This window comes from Quercus robur, chromosome 9 (assembly GCF_932294415.1).
Source record: "Quercus robur chromosome 9, dhQueRobu3.1, whole genome shotgun sequence".
NCBI classification, from domain to species: domain Eukaryota; kingdom Viridiplantae; phylum Streptophyta; class Magnoliopsida; order Fagales; family Fagaceae; genus Quercus; species Quercus robur.
This window is the reverse complement of record NC_065542.1, coordinates 8,712,108-8,731,419: the sequence shown is the minus strand read 5'-3', so window position 1 is coordinate 8,731,419 and position 19,312 is coordinate 8,712,108. Positions and strand designations below refer to the sequence as shown.

The 19,312-nt window shown below is 34.9% G+C and overlaps 3 protein-coding genes across 4 annotated transcripts; 2 read left to right on the top strand and 1 right to left on the bottom strand.

The window, feature by feature from the left end:
• Positions 1-285: 285 nt before the first annotated feature.
• Positions 286-2,584, top strand: LOC126699411 (dof zinc finger protein 1-like). Of its 2 annotated transcripts, none has more exons than XM_050397185.1 (2): positions 286-599; positions 1,112-2,584. In XM_050397185.1, the coding sequence occupies exons 1-2, from the start codon at positions 576-578 to the stop codon at positions 1,946-1,948; spliced, it is 861 nt and encodes a 286-aa protein (XP_050253142.1). In that variant the 5' UTR covers positions 286-575; the 3' UTR covers positions 1,949-2,584. The 2 variants fall into 2 exon arrangements, with proteins under 2 accessions (XP_050253142.1, XP_050253143.1); XM_050397186.1 differs by lacking the exon at positions 286-599 and adding an exon at positions 695-938.
• Positions 2,585-8,513: 5,929 nt separating this feature from the next.
• On the top strand, positions 8,514-11,287 carry LOC126698653 (pentatricopeptide repeat-containing protein At2g13600-like). Its single transcript, XM_050396031.1, has one exon. It carries the CDS (start codon positions 8,732-8,734, stop codon positions 11,267-11,269), a length of 2,538 nt encoding a protein of 845 aa, XP_050251988.1. The 5' UTR covers positions 8,514-8,731; the 3' UTR covers positions 11,270-11,287.
• Positions 11,193-14,861, bottom strand: LOC126698654 (uncharacterized). Its single transcript, XM_050396032.1, has 5 exons — positions 14,429-14,861; positions 14,127-14,335; positions 13,100-13,198; positions 12,681-12,754; positions 11,193-11,680 (listed from the first exon to the last, which is right to left on the bottom strand). The coding sequence occupies exons 1-5, from the start codon at positions 14,751-14,753 to the stop codon at positions 11,455-11,457; spliced, it is 933 nt and encodes a 310-aa protein (XP_050251989.1). The 5' UTR covers positions 14,754-14,861; the 3' UTR covers positions 11,193-11,454.
• Positions 14,862-19,312: the final 4,451 nt, after the last annotated feature.

Below are 19,312 nucleotides of genomic sequence, written 5' to 3'. Positions count from 1 at the left end.
TTCCTCATTCTCTGGTCAGAAAAAAGAACCCACTAAAGTCCACAGTCACACGCACAAACACACCCACAAGGAATAAGATTGACTAACTGAAAATGAAAAAAAAATTCTGCTAATTATTGTACAGCACGCGTGTACACACAATATTAGTATACTTACAAATATAGTGAAATATTAGGAAATTTGTTTTTTCGAGAATTAGTAAAATGAGTATAAACAGTTTCCAATATTTTATAGATATAAGTTTTTTTATACTTTGTTAAATGATCTCAAAAACTAAGATAGCATGGATAGATTTAGAGAGCAAAACTGAGTTCACATCCACACCTATTCAAACCTATTCTCTCAAGTAGTACTCTTAAAATAGAACATATATGACTATGATTATGAAGAGGGAAAATGACAACAATACCCTCTCACTCACAGATATAGAGTTGGCCAGCACATGGAACCACCACATATGCCATTTCTCTAGTGTTTCATATTGCTTTAAGACTAACAGCTTGAAAAGTGGGTGATTTTCTTCTCTTGGAAGACCATAGCTTTTCCTCTTCCTTTTTTTTCTGCCTCTTAAATCCATGGATACAGCTCAGTGGCCACAGGTAAAAGAGACTACTTTTTCATTTTTTTTTTCCTCTATGAAATTATGAAATTTTGTTCTTAGCTTGGGATTTTCAAAGCTAATAAAGAATATTTTGCTTTAAGTTTTAAAAAATCTTACTCTCTGATTGCTTGTTTTATAAGTATACCCTTTTCATTTTTTCCATGAGATGATGTTGTTTCAGCTCAGCTCCCCACTAATAGTTTGAATTTATGGTGCTCTCTTTTAAGATCTTTCATGTTGTTCTTGAAAGTACTGCACTTTATTTTTCCCACCATCTATAAAGCACTCAGAAAAAGTTATTATAATTTGTTTTTATTGCTGGTGTAATCTTCAAAGTGTAAAGCAGCTTCCTTGTTTTCTTTGTCTTGTTTGTTTCCTACTATACTTTCCTTTCTCTTTTCTTTGTCTTTAAATTCTTTTCGGTGACAAATACTTTTGTTTTGATCATAAACTGATGGCCTTTTCCTGTCCTTTCTTTCTTTCCTTTTTATTTTTGAAATTTATTATCAGGGAATTGGAGTGGTTAAACCTATGGAAGCTTCAAGGCAAATGAAGACAAGGCCTCAAAAGGATCAAGCTCTCAACTGTCCAAGGTGTAATTCAACTAACACCAAGTTTTGTTACTATAATAACTATAGTCTCTCTCAGCCAAGATACTTTTGCAAGACTTGTAGAAGGTATTGGACTGAAGGTGGGTCTTTAAGAAATGTTCCTGTCGGTGGAGGTTCAAGGAAGAACAAAAGATCAACTCCACCAACACCACCATTAGCATCAACATCACCTGCTTCATCTTCAAAGAATAAGCTTCCTGATCTGACTTCTCCACCAAGTTTCCCTCAGTCTGCTTCTCAAAACCCTAAGATCCATCAAGGCCAAGATCTTAACCTAGCATATCCACCAGCTCATGAGGACTACAACACCATATCTAAGTTTATTGAGGTACCCTATAGTGACAACAACAACAACCACAGCAGCAAAAGCCACCATCAAAACCCTAGTACCTCCTCTGCTTCACCTCAACTCTCAGCCATGGAACTGCTCAAAACTGGGATTACATCAAGAGGCTTGAGCTCTTTCATGCCCATGTCAGTTTCTGATTCCAGTGCAATGTATTCAACCGGGTTTCCTATGCATGAATTCAAGCCAAGTCTCAATTTTTCTCTTGAGGGGTTTCAAGGTGGATATGGGAGTAGTCTTCATCAAGGAGTGCAAGAAACTGGTGCAAGGCTCTTGTTTCCTATTGAGGATTTGAAACAAGTCCCAAACACAAGTGAATTTGATCAGAATAGAGGCCAAGGAGATTCTTCTGGTTATTGGAATGGAATGTTAGGAGGTGGATCATGGTAAATAATTAAGCCCCAAAAAGAGAAATGGATGATGAACAAGAAGTTGGTGTTTTTAATCACTTTTTTTTCTTCTCTTTTTTTTTTTTTTTTTGGGTTTTTCTTCCACTTGGGTGGGTGACTTGTTTTGAGTTAATCAAAACTAACAAATAGGGTACATGGGTTTCTTTCTTTCTTTTAAAGTATTCGCACCCCTTTCCTTCTCTCTCCCTTATTTTTCTCAGTTCTATGTACTTTCTGTTTTTTGCTTTCTTTGCACTTTGATCAATGTGGATGTTTGAAGCTTTATTTTAGGTTGGCTTCAAAAGTGTGTCACGGAATGCTGTGTAAAGATAGAACAAGATGCCAAGGGAGACTGATGATATCTCTTTTTAGGGCTTCATTTAGAAGAAAAAGAAACCTGACTTCTAGTTCTTTGGCCTTTGCATCATGGTCCTCGGTAGTACTCCTTATGTTTCTTCCATCACAGCAAAGGGTTCAGTGTATCATGTTGTTCATCTTGCTACAAAATTTTAATAATCTTCCATGTTTGTTAGGTAGCAAGAGTTTAGTAATATATTATATATATATATTCTGCAGAAGCATGTACTAAAGTTAAATTAATGATCAAATGACTATCTTAATCTTTGTTTATTTTAAATTAACACTGGGATTTTGTGGCTTTGATTATTATTGATAATTTATTTTATGGATTATATCTATTTCCTTTGAACTTTAAAGGTGAGTTGGAATGATGGCTGTCAATCCTTTACAGCAAAAGTTCTCTCTTTTTTCTCTTTTTTGCTTTGCCAACAGGTCAGAAGTGTCAGGTCCTTTATCAACACTATCTGGGTCGTAGAGATTCTTCAACCCCATTAAAGCACTTTCATGAAGCAAATAGGATCTGATCAAAGAAATACCAGAACTACTAGGTATGACCCCATGAACCATTTCTGCACATGCCATACCCACTTTAATCATCAAAAAGTGGGAATCATAAGAGAGAAAAAATATTACTAATAATAAAAGTGCCGTACCGCTTTTTAAACAGAGCGAGATCAGCTTAATTCACAGTGTATAGTAGTCAGAGTCTTTCACCCCCCAAAAAAAAAAAAAAAACCTTTAACCTTAGCTCAAAACCAGTTTAAAGTTTTGACCACCAAAACCTTACCTAAATGTATTTTATTCTTTTAAAGTCACTCATAGTTCAAGCCTCAATATTCATCACATTGTGCTCCATTTTCCTGAATCGTCATCATTATTACTCTCCATGTCCTAAAAATATTCTCTTTCTTTTCTTCTTCTTTAATATATATATATATATATATATATTTTGCTTGACTGTAACTCACACTGTTTGGCTATGGTGTGGGACCCACAAACATTCCCCTAGGTAAGCGTGCTGTGGAGTGTGGAATAATCTCCTCCACTCCGAAAATCCTCCAGATATATTGACCCTCCATTTATTAATATATTGTAGTAGTAGTAGTAGTAGTAGTAGTATATAATATATAGTATATAGTATAGTCTATAATGAGGGCAAGAGAACAATTCATTGATTTCCTTTAATTGTTGTCTAGGGTGCTTAGCACTAGGGTTTTTATTAAAGTGTGGTTGGATTGCAATGGGGGCACCACCTTGTCATGGAGGTGTCATTTTCTTTGCCAAACATAGGTATCTACTCCATTAATCTCTCTTTGAATCTTTTTTCTTTTGCTCTCTCATTTTTGTCAATGGGATGGGTGGAAATATTTAAGACTTTCACTAAACTTCAGCCCCTCGTGTCGGCGACAATTAGGGTTCATGGGGAATAACTTTGTCTAAAAATGTGCTGGCCAAATAGTAGTTTACCAGTAGTGTACTAGGCGGCAGGTGCAAAATTTTACTATATTAAACTTACAAATTGATTTTTTTTTTTTTTTTTTTTTGAGAATCTACAAATTTTTTAAGGTAATTGAAACTCATCAATCATATTTATTGTCACATTAGTTTGTAAGTTTTATATGGTAAAAGTTATGGTACCTTCAGCATTTTAGAGATTCTAAAAAAAAAAACAAAAAAAAAAAAAACTTCAGCATTTACGAGAAATTATATGGTCCTCATGGTAGACCACCATTCCACTAAAAGATTCTCACTTGTTTAAAATTGTCTAGCCAATTTTTATTTATTTATTTTTATCGTAAGCTGACTCAGCAATATTAACCAAATTTGAGTTTTTTAGTGAAATAATGAACAAGTGACATGGTTCATCATGATAACTGTATAATTTCTCAACATTTCCATGCACATAATTTTCAATGCAAAATTAATTTCCCATCATTATCCAATATATTTTGGTCGAACCATTAAGCAAGGCTAGAAGTAGGGATAGCTTTTGTTAAATTTGAATTTCAACGGTAGGAATTGTGGTCCTAAAGAAGCTAATCAGACTATTTTTTTTTTCAATTCACCTATGTTCATGTTGTACGACTTCTTAGCCGATATCATATAACCATGCGACAATAATTTTTTCTAGTCGTCACTTTTCACAATCGCATTTAAGCTTTACGTTTAATGTCTAGAAATTCCGTTTAATTAGGTCTAGACAGGCTAGAATTCAAACGTAGCAAATTCAAATACAGGCTACAATAATGTCATATATAATCACTGGATCAAAATTGTGTGTTCTGCACGTAGTTGACGATTTTTTCTTCATCATAAGCATGTTATTAGAATTGCTATAGAGCAGACAAGAAAGTATGTGCACAAATGGATAAAAACTTATATTTGATACTTAGTACTCATTTTATCCACCATAAACTACAATATGTCATGTATCTAACTTTTTTTTAACTAAACTTTGGCTTTATAAGGGAGCAAAAATAAAAGAAATGTGTGCACAAACAAATAAAATAATCTTTTACACTCTACCAAATACAGTACGCCATGTATCTAATTTTTTATGATTAAACTTTGGCTTTATAAAGGGAGAAAAAATAAATTATGTGACATACTGACGTTGCAATTGATAGAACATAAAGTAAAGTAGACAGAATAAAACATGATTTTTATTCCCAAGCTCATAGTGCACCTAGAATAAAAATGTCTAGCTAAGCCACTAGTAAGAGCTCGACAATATGTTCTATTGCTGCATTTAATTGGTGATACTTGAGCTGCTGTGGGAAAATTCATGGGTATTTTGCAAATCAATAATACAAATTACATCCTAGTTCCTACATTTTCTTTTCCTCCAATCAATGAAGTCTCTTATTGACACAACATGATACTTACAAAAATGATGTATCTCATTGACGCAGCATGATAGCCACAGGAAATGGAATACATTTATTTCGGATTGAGATCAGGTGCACCTTAGGTATTGCACCAAATCCAAATCCGTCTATTTCAACGATTGCACTTGAGTGTTAAAACCCTTGAATTCAAAATGCACAGAAAATAGAAGAAACTCTTTTAACTTTTATTAATGAAAGTAATAAAAGAGAGCATCGTGCTATAATTATGTCATCAACAATGGACAAGATTCTTTCTAATAATCAAAGTAATACATGTAGCATGATGATCATTTGGTAGGAAAAAAAGATGTACATTGAATTATTGGGGTTAAGCATTTGTGTTGTGCCTTAACAACTTTCGGAGTTTGGCTTTCTGTGAATAAAAGTTTAAAACTCAAAGCTGCCATGACCAATTGTGCATGATTCATTTAAAGCACCGTATTCTTCGAGGAAATCGAAATCATGGCCACCTTTACGTGACTAGCTCTATCCTAATTATCCATCTACCAATGTTCTAAAGTCGCTCCCTTGCATTATGCATTGCATTTTAACTCAACAAGTTTCATAGTTTTTTTAGGGGAAGTTTCGATCACCAATTCAAAAGACACTTTTTTTTTTGTCACCAAATATGTTAAAGATCTAGCAATAATAGGCTTTAAAAGCATGCTACCAACCCACTGCCTTATAGTTCACCATTACTTTTCTTTTTCTTTTCTTCTTTAGGTTTTGAGGTCATGGGATCCTTTATCTTCTCTTAGTTACCTTTTGAAACAAGGATTGGAATTTGGAAAGTTCAAGGAATCAAGGACCCATGTTCTTATGGGTAATCTACACTTTGCAGAATGGAATTTACCATTTGCCTTCTCTTTTTTCTTTTAAAAATTTGAGGTACAACTTTTTAAAGTTTCTCTTTTGTTAGGTTCATAATATGTAGGTTGGCAAACCATAAACAAAAAGTTCAGTCTTGTGTGTTTTTAAATTTCATTTCAAGTTCAAGACTCATTCCTAGAATAGCATAGCTATTCAACAGATCGAGAATTGTAAATCCTAATTCTCAATCAAACCCATTAAGTCGTCCAGTCTCTAGAATTTTGAGATCTACTTGCTAGACTATAAAAGGACCGATTATAAATCACTAAAAGAAGTTGGGAGAGAGTAGTGTTTGTAGGCCTAGGGTTTAGTACTAAGTCACTACTAGAGGTAACATTAAAATTTGGTTAATTTTATTGTAAAAACTTCAATTCTATTAGGGTATAGGTTTCCGTTACAGTTTTCACTTTGCAACTATATTGTTGTGTTATTTATTTTTAGCACTTTATTTGTTTGGCAAAATTGTTAGAGCACTCACGCTAAAGATGCTAAAATGACTTAAAACTTATTTTAGCAACCAAAACACAAAAAAGCAAGCTACATCAAGGATGCTAAAATAAAACCTTTGATGTTGGGTGTATTATAAAGTCGGGTGTTAAAATAAATAAAGTAGTGTTTTGAGTTACTAAAAACTATATTTTTTAGCAATTTTGCTATGAATGCTCCTATGTGGCATGATTAACCAAATCTAAACGTACAAATCATAATTGGTTTGTTAATTGATTTGGCATAAAATTGGTTAAAACTTAGCCACAAAGCATAGTATTGGTGGTGGTATATATAGCTATTTTACCACCTCGAACACCAAAAAGAGCCCAACATCAATGGTGCCAAAACCTTCTTCTTCTTTTTTTGGCAACTTGCTACAGTGAATTGCCAAAACTAGCAGTTCACTGTAGTAAGAGGGGATAATATATATATTTATATATATTATGCCTTTTGTTGGGTTTTGTAGTAGAGAGGAGGAGAGAAAAAAGATAAATAAAAAAATAAATAATGTTTGACTGATGGAAAAATTAAGAGAATTGATGTAGGATGTGTTGTGAAATTGTGTGTTAAAATAGATAAAATAGCTTTTTAAAGTGTTAAATACTAAAATTTTTAACTCCAACGATATAGATGCTCCCAGAGGTCTATATTTCTCAACAACTTTTAAAGGCACAACCATATGTTTATATGATAATCAATTACGCAAAATAAATTGATGATAATAAGTTCATCCAAACATGAGATAAGGTAATTTACGATTAAAGTTTCTTGTAATCAAACTAATGCATTCAGCATATATGGAATGGTGCATTCGTCAAGTTAAACAGGAAGATATATTCATCAAAACCTTAAAATTTTGATTAGCAGGATTAAATGGAAAATCATCAAAAGCATCGGATTCTGATTCAGTGTCACAGATTCACAGCTACACAAGTTACCAAGGCATTAAAATTGAAACAGCAGAGCACCATGAACAAGTCATCAAAAGCCCTCAAATACAAATCATCCGAGTGACTAAACAAGTCACCAAAGGCTTGAAAAGTGAAAACTAATCACCAGATCAATGAAATAGAAGTCATCAGAGGCCTGAAAACTAAAACTGCAGATTGTTTGAACAAGTTATCAAGGCCGGAAATATTGAAATAGTTGGTCAATGAACTTGAGTGCTATGATGATTAATAAGTTGAGAATTAAATAATGAAGTGTGAGAAAAACGTGTAAAGATTAAAACAAGGGAGAAAGTATGATTTAAAAGTAGTGAATGCAAGGTACATGTTCTATTCTTTCCTCTTTTTTTGACTATGTGAGGTAATCTGACAAATGAGAAAGTCTATCATGTATTGGATACATGTAATACCACCTCCTTAAAAATGGCTAGTTTTTGTTTCACATGTTTCAAGAAATGTCCACAGTTTTATATAACGCTTCCACCCACAATATCATATATTTATATTTTATACCTGATGTAAAAAAATGTAAACAAGGTAAAATACGAAACAAATCAAAACCTTTAAAAATTTAGGCGGCGAAGTAAGAAGAGAATAGTGTGTGTTTTTTAAGGTTAGGTGGAATGCTTTTACAACCAAACAAATGAACAAAACATTGATTTTATAAAGTAATAATAAAATTGTGAACGGGATATATACCATTCGAGTTGAAATAGACTCTTCTCTATTTCAAGTCTTCTTGTCTTTTCATTTTATCCATTTTATGATTACGATTTTATTATCAGAGGATCTGATTAGACATCGCTTATTACTTAAAATTAAAAATATTATAATAAAATAATTTTCAAATGTGTGAATAGTACCGTAAAACTCAATTTTAAAGAAAAATTTGTTAAAATCCGTATTTACGGGTCCCATAAACTGTTCACGGGACCCACAGAAAAACACAACACATTTTTTTCCTTTTCATCGCAATCCAAACCCAGCCTCCGTGTACAAACCGCCATATCATATCAAGTTTTAAATAGAGTGTAGTCCGCCACGTCTTTTTCCCCCATTCAATTTGGTTTTATGTAATTAACCCAACCTGTTTGCTAGGTCCATCCACAAATATGTGGTAACAGACTTAACTGGTAACAGTAAGAAGCAGAGGCACATCACTATCTCTTCAGACTCAGTTGCCCACTACCATCTCTCTCTTTTCACTTCACAGCCACAGCCAAAGCCAAAATGCCGACCCAATCATTGGAACCCATCATTCACCTACCACCATTACCACTACAGCCACTTGGTTCCAACAGGCCTAACAAAACCACTAGCCTCTCCTTTCAGCGGCCTAAACTAACCCACCAACCCTTGCACACCCACCTCTCCATGCTTGATAAACCAGTGGATTCAAACTCGTATGCTTCAATTCTCGAATCTTGTAAATGCCCAAGTTTAGGAAAACAGATACATGCCCACTCACTTAAAACTGGGTTTCATGGGCATGAGTTTGTAGAAACCAAGTTGCTCCAAATGTATGGAAGATGTGGCTGTTTGGAATTTGCGTATTTGTTGTTTGACACAATGCCGCTGAGGAACTTGTATTCTTGGAATGCCATTCTCAGTGTGTATGTGGATAACGGATTCTTTGAGGAAGCTTTTTTGCTTTATCAAGAATTACAATTTGAAGATATTGGCTTGGAGTTTTTCGTGTTTCCGGTGGTCTTTAAGATTTGTAGTGGTCTTGGCATAGTAGACTTAGGAAGACAGTTACATGGGATTGTAGTGAAGTATCAGTTTGCTTCAAATATTTATGTGGGTAATGCTCTGATAGATATGTATGGCAAATGTAAAAGCTTAGATGATGCCAAGAAGGTTTTAGCAACGATGCCCAAGAAGGACCGTGTTTCATGGAATTCTATTGTCACAGCTTGCGCTGCCAATGGGATGGTTTATGAGGCATTGGAGTTCTTGGAAAGAATGTCTTTGGAGGATTCGATGCCCAATCTTGTTTCTTGGAGTGCAGTTATTGGGGGGTTTTCGCAGAATGGTTATGATGAAGAAGCCATTGAACTGCTTTACCAAATGAAAGCAGCTGGAATTGAACCAAATGCGCGAACCCTGGCAAGTGTTCTTCCTGCTTGTGCTAGACTAGAAAAGCTAAGTCTTGGCAAAGAACTCCATGGCTATATAATAAGACATGGGTTTATGTCTAACCCTTTTGTCGTGAATGGATTAGTTGATGTGTATAGGAGGTGTGCTGATATGGGGACTGCTTTCAAGTTATTTTTCAAGTTTTCAATGAAAAATGTTGTGTCATATAATACAATGATTGTTGGGTATTGTGAGAATGGTGATATCTCCAAGGCCAAGGAGCTGTTTGATCAGATGAAGCTAGCTGGCAATGAGAAGGATATAATTTCATGGAACTCGATGATTTCAGGGTATGCAGATAGCTTCATGTATGATGAAGCTTTGAGCATGTTTCGAGATTTACTGATGGAAGGGTTTGAACCTGATTCCTTCACTCTAGGAAGCATTCTCAGTGCTTGTGCTGATATGGCTTCTTTAAGACAAGGGAAGGAAATACATTCTCAGGCCATTGTTAGAGGTCTGCAATCTAACACCTTTGTGGGTGGAGCTTTGGTAGAAATGTACTGTAAATGCCACAATTTAGCGGCAGCTCAGGTGGCTTTTGATGCAGTAAGTGAAAGGGACACACCAACTTGGAACGCCTTAATCTCAGGCTATGCATACTGTAATGAGAAAGAACATGTTCATGATCTTATTCAAAAAATGAAAGGAGATGGTTTTGACCCAAATGTATATACGTGGAACGGTGTTATTGCCGGCTGTGTGGAAAATGAACATTATGATTCAGCCATGAAATTGTTCACTGAAATGCAGAAATCAAATTTGAGGCCTGATATATACACAGTTGGAATCATTTTACCGGCATGCGCAAGGTTGGCTACAATTGAGCGAGGTAAGCAGGTTCATGCACATTCAATCAGATTGGATTATGACTCGGACATCCACATTGGAGCAGCACTTTTGGACATGTACGCAAAGTGTGGAAGTATAAAGCATGCGAAGCTGGCTTATAACAGGATCAAGAAGCCTAATTTGGTTTCCCACAATGCCATGCTTACTGCATATGCCATGCATGGACATGGGCAGGAGGGAATTGCATTGTTTCGTAAAATGTTGGAAGATGGTTTTGGACCAGACAATGTGACTTTCCTATCAGTTCTTTCTTCCTGTGTCCATGCCGGATCAGTTGAATCAGGTCATGAATTCTTTGATCTGATGGGATATTACAATGTGGAACCCACATTGAAACACTATACATGTATGGTTGATCTCTTAAGTCGTGCAGGCCAGCTTAATGATGCTTATGAACTTTTAAAGAGAATTCCCATGGAACCTGATTTGGTGATGTGGAGTACTTTGCTTGGAGGATGTGTAGTTCACAGTAATGTTGCATTAGGAGAAATTGCAGCAGAACGGCTCATAGAGTTGGAACCGCATAATACTTCAAACTATATTCTATTAGCAAACTTATATGCTCATGCAGGGAGATGGCATGACCTAGCTAAAACAAGACAGATGATGAATGACAGAAGAATGCAAAAGAGTCCGGGATGCAGTTGGATTGAAGATAGAGATGAAATTCATGTGTTTCTTGCAAGTGACAAATCGCACAAGCGAGCAGAGGAAATATACTCTACTTTAAATAATTTGATTATTCACATGAAAGGAGGGTTTACAATTTCTGTTTAAGTGCAACAAAAAAAAGAAGATTTGGTGCTCTATGTTGTATCATACAAAATATAAATATCTAAACATAACTTTCTAAAATATTCTTCCTAGAGAAGAGAACTGGCTTATAATGGTGCATTTTCTATTTGTTGGAAATGCCACTGAGAGTAACAGCATTATCTAAAGCATCATTCATAAGCTAAGATTCAGTACAGGTCCAGTGACTCAAGCACCCTGCGAGCTTGGATATGTAAAGCAGTCAGTCTTTCCTTGGGATCAAGTGTTGAACCAAATTGACTGGCTGCCCATATCAAGGAAGCAGATTTCTCTCCTAGAAGTCGCCTTATATCTTCATGTATGGCTGCCAACGGAGGCCTTTCCCTCCCATTTACATGCCCTATGAGTAGCAATAAGAACTCACCACATTTCAACCTAATGACAGGAAAAAGATATTTCTTATCACTATGTATTGAATTGGTAAGAAATAACACAGACAAGGGGGGTGATAAAAGAGAGAAATAGTGAAGAATTAATGAGCTATATATCAACTACTACCGACATGTCAATAATAGGCACATTCAAAGGTCTTAATGATGAGAGTTCCCTCCAACACAGTTTACCTAATCAAATGAACCAAGGTATGGACAAAGGAACAAAGAGAAGAATTTATTTTTTAGATCAACACTGTGTTTAGGCAAAGAGTCAAGTTGGAATGGCTTAACCTTGCAACAAAAAGAAGAAAGGGTAGTCTAGGAAAAGGCAGCAAATGCTGCAAGCATACAATCATGTGGTGACTGTCTGTACAGGACTTCAAAGGTTACACTAGTGTAATTCCAAAGAAATTTGCACATGTTTTGGGCAAACATCCCATGTTGCCCAATTCTACGTCTCCCTGACAGCTCTACTGTCAGATTCATTTTGCATTCTCAAGACATTTCTCTGTCTCCCTAACATTCAATTAGAGACACGGTTGGTCTCTTCTCAACTTGCTAACAAGACTACGAATTTAACCGTATAAAAACACAATCATTTGAAAAGGAAACCAGAACAAAAAATGATTACAAAAGTGCCAATTCCAAAGATTAAAATTATTGACCACTCTTTTAAGGTAAAAAAAAAGGATAAGGAAGATACATTCACCCAAACACTGTGAGAGGATAAAAGAAAAAGGGGGCATGGAAGCTAGCATTAGAGAAAACTTCAAGTTGAAGTAAAGAAAATTTAACATGCTCGTTTGAAAATTTTTCCATAGAATATGCCAAACCAGCAGGGCCAGCTAATAAGTTGTTACCATATTTTTCAAATTCGAAATATAGAACATGGTTTATATTGAAAGTAAAAGCGATTTGATTTTGCCATCAGAGAGGAACCATCACATTGCATAGTATAGATGTTTACAAGCATTAAAGTGATTCAGGACAAAAGAAATTACCTGAGATTTTCATCCACTTGTTTGTCTCTTATGAGCTCTGCAACTTCCTCGATACCATTACATGCCTCAAATTCCTAGAAAATAAGGAACAAAGTACACAACACATGTTGAACAAATATTAAGGCCATTTTATGGCTGGTAAGGTGACCTTGATTTACTTAATATTATGAGCCTCACTCTAGAAACTCATCTTCTCTCTTGAGCATACTTGAACAAATATTAAGGCCATACAGCAATAGGTAGAAGAAACAACAAAATAAGGATTAAACTTTGATCAACTGAAACAAAACCATCAAAAGAAGGTACAATTAATTATCATCAAAAGCCAGCTACAAGAAGACATATCATTATTTGGCCAAAAAAAAAATTCTAATCCATAACAAATGAACAGTAAAATAAGAGTCAAAATAGCGAAATACCATTTGATTGGCTGATGAGTCCAACATTATCGAGACTAAAGCATCTAAGCATGCACCTTGCTCAAGTACTCCACGAGTTGATAATATGTTCATTAAAACCTGCATAATAGAAAATTAGATCTAAGTTTGGTATTAAGAATTCTGACAATTATCAAAAAAATTATAAAATAATAAAAGAATTCACACATTTATATACAGCAAACTCTAACTCCCATCACCCTTGGCAAATAATCAACAGCCAAGAACAGAACCAAAAAAAAATTGACTGTTATGACTATATATATATTTTTTAAATAGGTAAGTTACACGTACAGGAATCTGCCTCTCCAGACAAAATTGGGGGTAAGGCTGCCTACCATGACCTTTCCCAAATCCCGCAAAAGTGGGAGCTCTGTGCATTAAGTACGACCTTTCTTTTTAAAGTTACATACACATTAGTGGGTCTTGAAACCATGATCTCACCAACCATATCATCATTATAGGGAGAAGAAAGTGTCATTTGAGCCATAGGTCATTGGGCAATCAATACAAATTTCATTGGTTAAACAGAAAGGCACAAGAGGAATGCAGGGTTTCCCCAAGACAATACATTGAAGAAAAGAGTGTTCAATAGTCAAAGATAAAGTTTACAGACACAAGAAAATTAAACATATAACCTCTACAAGTAACAGAGTTACACTTATACATGACAGTGATAATGACAGTAACATTGTCACACTGGTTTAACATTGAACAGTAACTTAGCTACATCATACCAACGGAACATGCTAAAGCCGCAAACTTTTTTATAAACGGCTGATCTGGTGGGTGGTGTTACCGGTGCACCAGTAAGAATTTGCCAAATCAACCGTTTGTAAAAATGTTGTAAAAGTGGAGATACCCCAAATCCAAATCTTGAATTTCACTATAAAGCATTCAATTTTTTTTTTAATTTTTTTTTTAATTTAAAATTTAATGGGTATTAATTAAAAACTGGGAATGAAACAAATCATGAATAATTAAGATGAGTATATAGAAAGATAGAGACCTGAATAGCGTTGTGTTGATGGGCCAAAGCAGTGCTCTCTCTATGAAGCAAACAACAACCTTCCAAAACTCGAAGCGCGAGTGCCACCTCAGCATCAGTAGAGGGACTCGTAATCTTCAAAGCCTCTACACCTTCACATATGTGATCTATACTCTCCACTTCCTCTTGTTCCCTTTCTTTCAACGAGTGCTCAAACACAGCTCTAACCACTGGTTTTTTTTTGTAACAAAAAAAAAAAAAAAGTTAGTTAATTAGTTAGTTAAAGGTGAAATTGAAGAAGAAGACGACGTCGTTGTTATAACCTTGGAGGTCAGGGAGGGACTGAGTCTGGCAGAAGAGGTGGACGGTGGAGTCGGACTCGGCGACGGATCGGAGGAACTTGAGGAGGTTGCGGAGGCCGCGGAGGCGGAGGAAGGAGAACTCGGCGCGGGCGTCGCGGAGGCCGGTTTTGAGAGCGAGAGTGACTTCGCGGTAAAGCCGCTTCCGGTTCAGCGAGTTGACTAGCTCTTGCACCGCCGTCTCCGGCGGCGGTTGCTGCTGCTGATGCTGTTGTGGTTGTGATTCTGATTCCGGCGATGGTCTCGGAGCTGATAGTCCCTCCGCCCACAGCGCCTTCTTCAGGTACATTTCTCTCTCTCTCTCTCTCTCTCTCTCTGTGTCTCTCTCTCTCGCTTTCGCTGCTGTTTGTTTCTGTGGAAAATGATTACCTTTCCTGTTGTGGTTGGTTTGTTGAAACGTAGCTTTTTGTGTTTTAACGGGATAAAACGACAGCGTATTCTTTCGCTGTTGAAAACTACAATTATTAAAGCGATGAGTTTGATGTTTTAGGTTGCGTTTGTTTGAGATAATGGAAAGTGTTTAGAAGATATAAAAGTTGGAGGATGAAAATTTTTTATTTTTATTCTTTACCATTTATAAGTGTTTAGTAGAAGCCTAGTAGGGATGGAAAAATAGAATGGTAGAAATTAAATTATTGTTATATCCTTATTATATTTAGGGTATGGTTTCTGTCCAGTGTTATGTGACATTGGACTTGTTGCGATCATGATATGTGTCCATTTTGGGACACGTGTCATGATCGCAGCGGGTCCAATGCACTGGAGGTACTAGACTGAAGCCACACCCTTATATTTATAGTAATGTCTTTTTATCCTTGTATCCACTTTTTTCCTCTTTTTTCTCTTCAAGAGAAATTATTAGGTCCATCGACAGGATTGCTAAAGTGGTCATTCTAGTTATTCTAACTAATGAAATATTGGTGGGTTCCAGTTACCTCAACTGGTAAAGTCACTTATGGTTGAATAAAAAATTTGAGGTTCAATTCTCATTTATATCAAAAACTGATTGATGTCTTGATCTGATAATAAATAACTATTATCAAAAGCGGATGTCATAGGTTTAAACTTTCTATTAAAAAAAAAAACTAATAAATCATGGTTATTTATGTAAATGTGACATCACCTAGTGGTTTTATATTTTTAATTGTTGTATTGATTAAGAATCTGACTCGCACATTTGCATAAGTGATATTATTTTATTGATTGGGATTTAAGAGGACTACTTCAATAATCCTCCCAGACTTAATAATTTCTTCCATTTTGGGGGAAAAATCACCCACCCATTTTCCTTTCACTCCATTTTCTCTCCTTAACCAAATAATGAATAATACATAATTTTTATCCCCTTGTTCCATCTTTCGCCTTTTCACCCCAATCAAATATAGCACTAGCCATTGGTTTCAGTTAACTCAACTAGTAAAATTTTTTATGGTTGAATAAAAGATTTAAGATTCAATCCTTACTTATACAAAAAACTGACTAGCATCTTGGTTTGACTATATATATATATATATATATATAATTGTTACACAATAAGATAACTATCACTTGACATATATTTTAAGAGGATTATGACTTAATTTGTTTGGATATTATCTATAGAAATGAGTACACAATAAGGTATCAAATTATTATTTTTTTCCCTTAGAAAAAAAGTATAAAATTATTATTTTTAGTTTATTAATAATATAGATAGTCAAATTTTTTTTTTTTTTAGAATAAATAGATAGTCAAATTTATAATAAGAAGTATATATAATTTTTAATAATATAAGATTAATAATATAATTTTTAATCGCGGTTTTATTATATATGAAAAATGAACAAATTAATCAAGCTTGTGAATAAATAATTTATTTGGTTTAACAAAAAATTGAATAAATATATAAATATATTCATTAAAAAATAAAAAATTCCCTAAGGACTTGGAGGACCTCAATCGCCATTTAGGAGGAGATTCCTGCAATAAAAAAGATAGGAGGCATATCAAGGAAGGGGTCCATCATTGACATTAGAAAATGATAGTGGACCAGCATAATTCTTCCTAGTACATGCCTACAGGGTTTTAGATTCAGTACTAATCTTTACTTAAAAAAGAAAAAAAAAATCATTACAAGTAAATAATTTCAGTATGGACCAAGGAAAATAACCCAGTGTGTGTGTGTTTGTGTGAGTTATTTATTTATTATTTTCTAAATTTTGTTTTTGAGATGGTTGTTGTAGGGGTAAAGTCCCCAAAACATACGATGGGCCTTGGGCCCATATAGAATTCGACCACGTCTGAGGAGAAGGTGTGGGTACCAAAAGGGCTCCCGGCCCAATTCTTATGGGCCCAAACTTGTTTAAAAGGCGGTCCAAGGAGAAATGTCTCCTCGGACGTGCCAAATATGGCTCAAACACACCCCCTACCAGCAATAAAGATTCACCCCAACGAGTGTTAGTAACAGGGACGAATCCCACAAACCCGTAAGAGGGAAGAAAGTGTAGGATGTCAATGGAGGGACTACAGCTGCCACATTAAATGCATGACAGCTACTTTTCTGGCTGCATTAATGTGGAGAGGACTTGTGAACAGTGTTATCTTGGCTACTACAACTCACAGAAAGATGGGGGAGATGTCCGATAGGACGGGCACTCAAGTGAAGGTCCAGATGATCAACAAGTGTAAGGTTCTGATGACCTCAAAGGGGCTATATAAGAGAGGGGAGTTCCCATGAAGAGGGGGACCGAAAAAAGGAGGAACTTAGAACAGAAGAAGAAGAGAAAAATCATAGTTTTTGATCAAAGACAGGGATACACCCCATACGTCTCCTCAGACTGTATATCGAATGGACATGAAGGAGATTTTCTTATTTCTGATTGTTGTATGGCCCAAAGTTAACTAGCACACACTTCTTTAGGGCCTAGTTCTGTAACCCACTCTCTACAAATTCATTATCTAGGGTTCTTTGGGCCAGAACCCCATAACTGTTGGGCCCAGGCCCTGAACTGAGACCCTACAGTTGTGGTAGAGAATCTTTAGAGTCAGATTGTTAATTTATTTTCTTTTCTTCCCTGCCCTTTTTAGGTGCTTCTTTTCTTACCAGCCAAATGAAGAATAAACAACTCATGCAACTTGTTCTCTGACCTTTTCTTGCAGCTTGTTCTCCTAACTTTTCAGTTTTATTTTTTTATAAATAATTTAAAAAGAAGAAGAGGAAGAAAATTGCATGATTAAGTTAAAAATATACTCATCATGATTAAGTTAAAAATTGCGTTATTTTTTTTTTTGGTGGTTCATAAATGTATGTGTCTAAATAAATAAATAAATAAATAAATATATATATATATATATATATATATAGGGTTGAGTTTAAGTTACACCTAGTGTAACTCTAAACAATATTACAACACTCAATATTTTTTAATTGAATGCAAATTTTGACAAATACACCGTTAGATTACATTATCTTCGTATATTCTCCATGCTTGCAAATTTTCATGGTGATCAAAGATTAATAGCCATGTCATCAATCAATTATTTAAATTCAAATTTTTGTAATTTAAAATATTGCATAAAAGATGAGTTTATTGATTGAATAGTAAATAACATCCAATTGACATGAAAATTGGCAAGAATGTTAAAAACATATAAAATATGTAATTCAACAGTGAGATTTTCAAAATATAAATTCTATAATAAGTTATTGGGTGGTGTAACATTACTTAGAGTTACATCATGTTTAACTTGAGCCTAACCCATATATATACATATATATATATATATATATATATTAAGCTCCTTCATTTATTAAAGTTTCAAGCTCTTTATCCATTGAAGCACGGAGCAAGCTGTATGCCAGTTTCAATGGAATAATTAAAGTGTGAAGTTGAAAAAACACAAAAGAAATAGTAATAAATTTGTATATCATATTTCAAACATGCTGTTTCTTTATTTGTGAAAAGGGAAATGATTTTACACTCACACACACAATGTACACACACGCTTTGTTTTTAGCTGATTTCAAGTCAAGATTTTAGTTTTTTTAAAAAGCACGTGTGTACACTGTGTAATAACCATTGCTCTTTGTGAAAATAGGTTTATTTCCTTGTTACCATGGCTATATTTTTGGATATCCACTAAATATTAATTGATCAGGAGGTGATTGGTATGCCGTTTCAATTTCATTTCATTAAGAATGATAAAATTCTTTAGGGTGCATGAGGATGAGGGTCTAGAAGAGGTGATTGGTAAGCTATTTTACCTTCAATTATAGAGACACTGATTCTCATACTCAAACCTGCAAATAAGTAACCATTAAGATTTATGCCAAAGAACAAAAAGGTAGATAGGAAAACAAAAGGTAGATAGGAAAACAACCATGCTTGTATCAGAAAGTAATGGTGTCACTTTCAAATTGTATAAGGCGACTGAACAGAAACCACTCATGTGAATGACCTTGTAATTTTACAAAAACATAATAAACTTACAGAATCAGGTAAACATGGAAATGGCCCTGGTGATGGAAAGAAAGACATGTCAAGCATGCTTTGCGTGCAGATAGTATCTGCAGTTAGGGTATCTATGCAAGCAAAGTTGCATATTCTGTTCACATTACCAAACATTTAGCTGAAAAAATATACCATAGAAATAAAAACCTGAAAAGCAGCTCCACTAGAACATGCTTTCAACCATAGCACATTGTCAGATCTAATTTTTTTTGCTATTACAAGCCTTCCAAATCAATGTGAGTTACTGCATTACTTTGCTTATTTGAATAGACAGACTTTTTAAGTACTAAGATTAACCCCATACACTTTGTAAGACACCGAATTTTCTTCTCTTTGGCCTTTTAAACAACTAAACAGA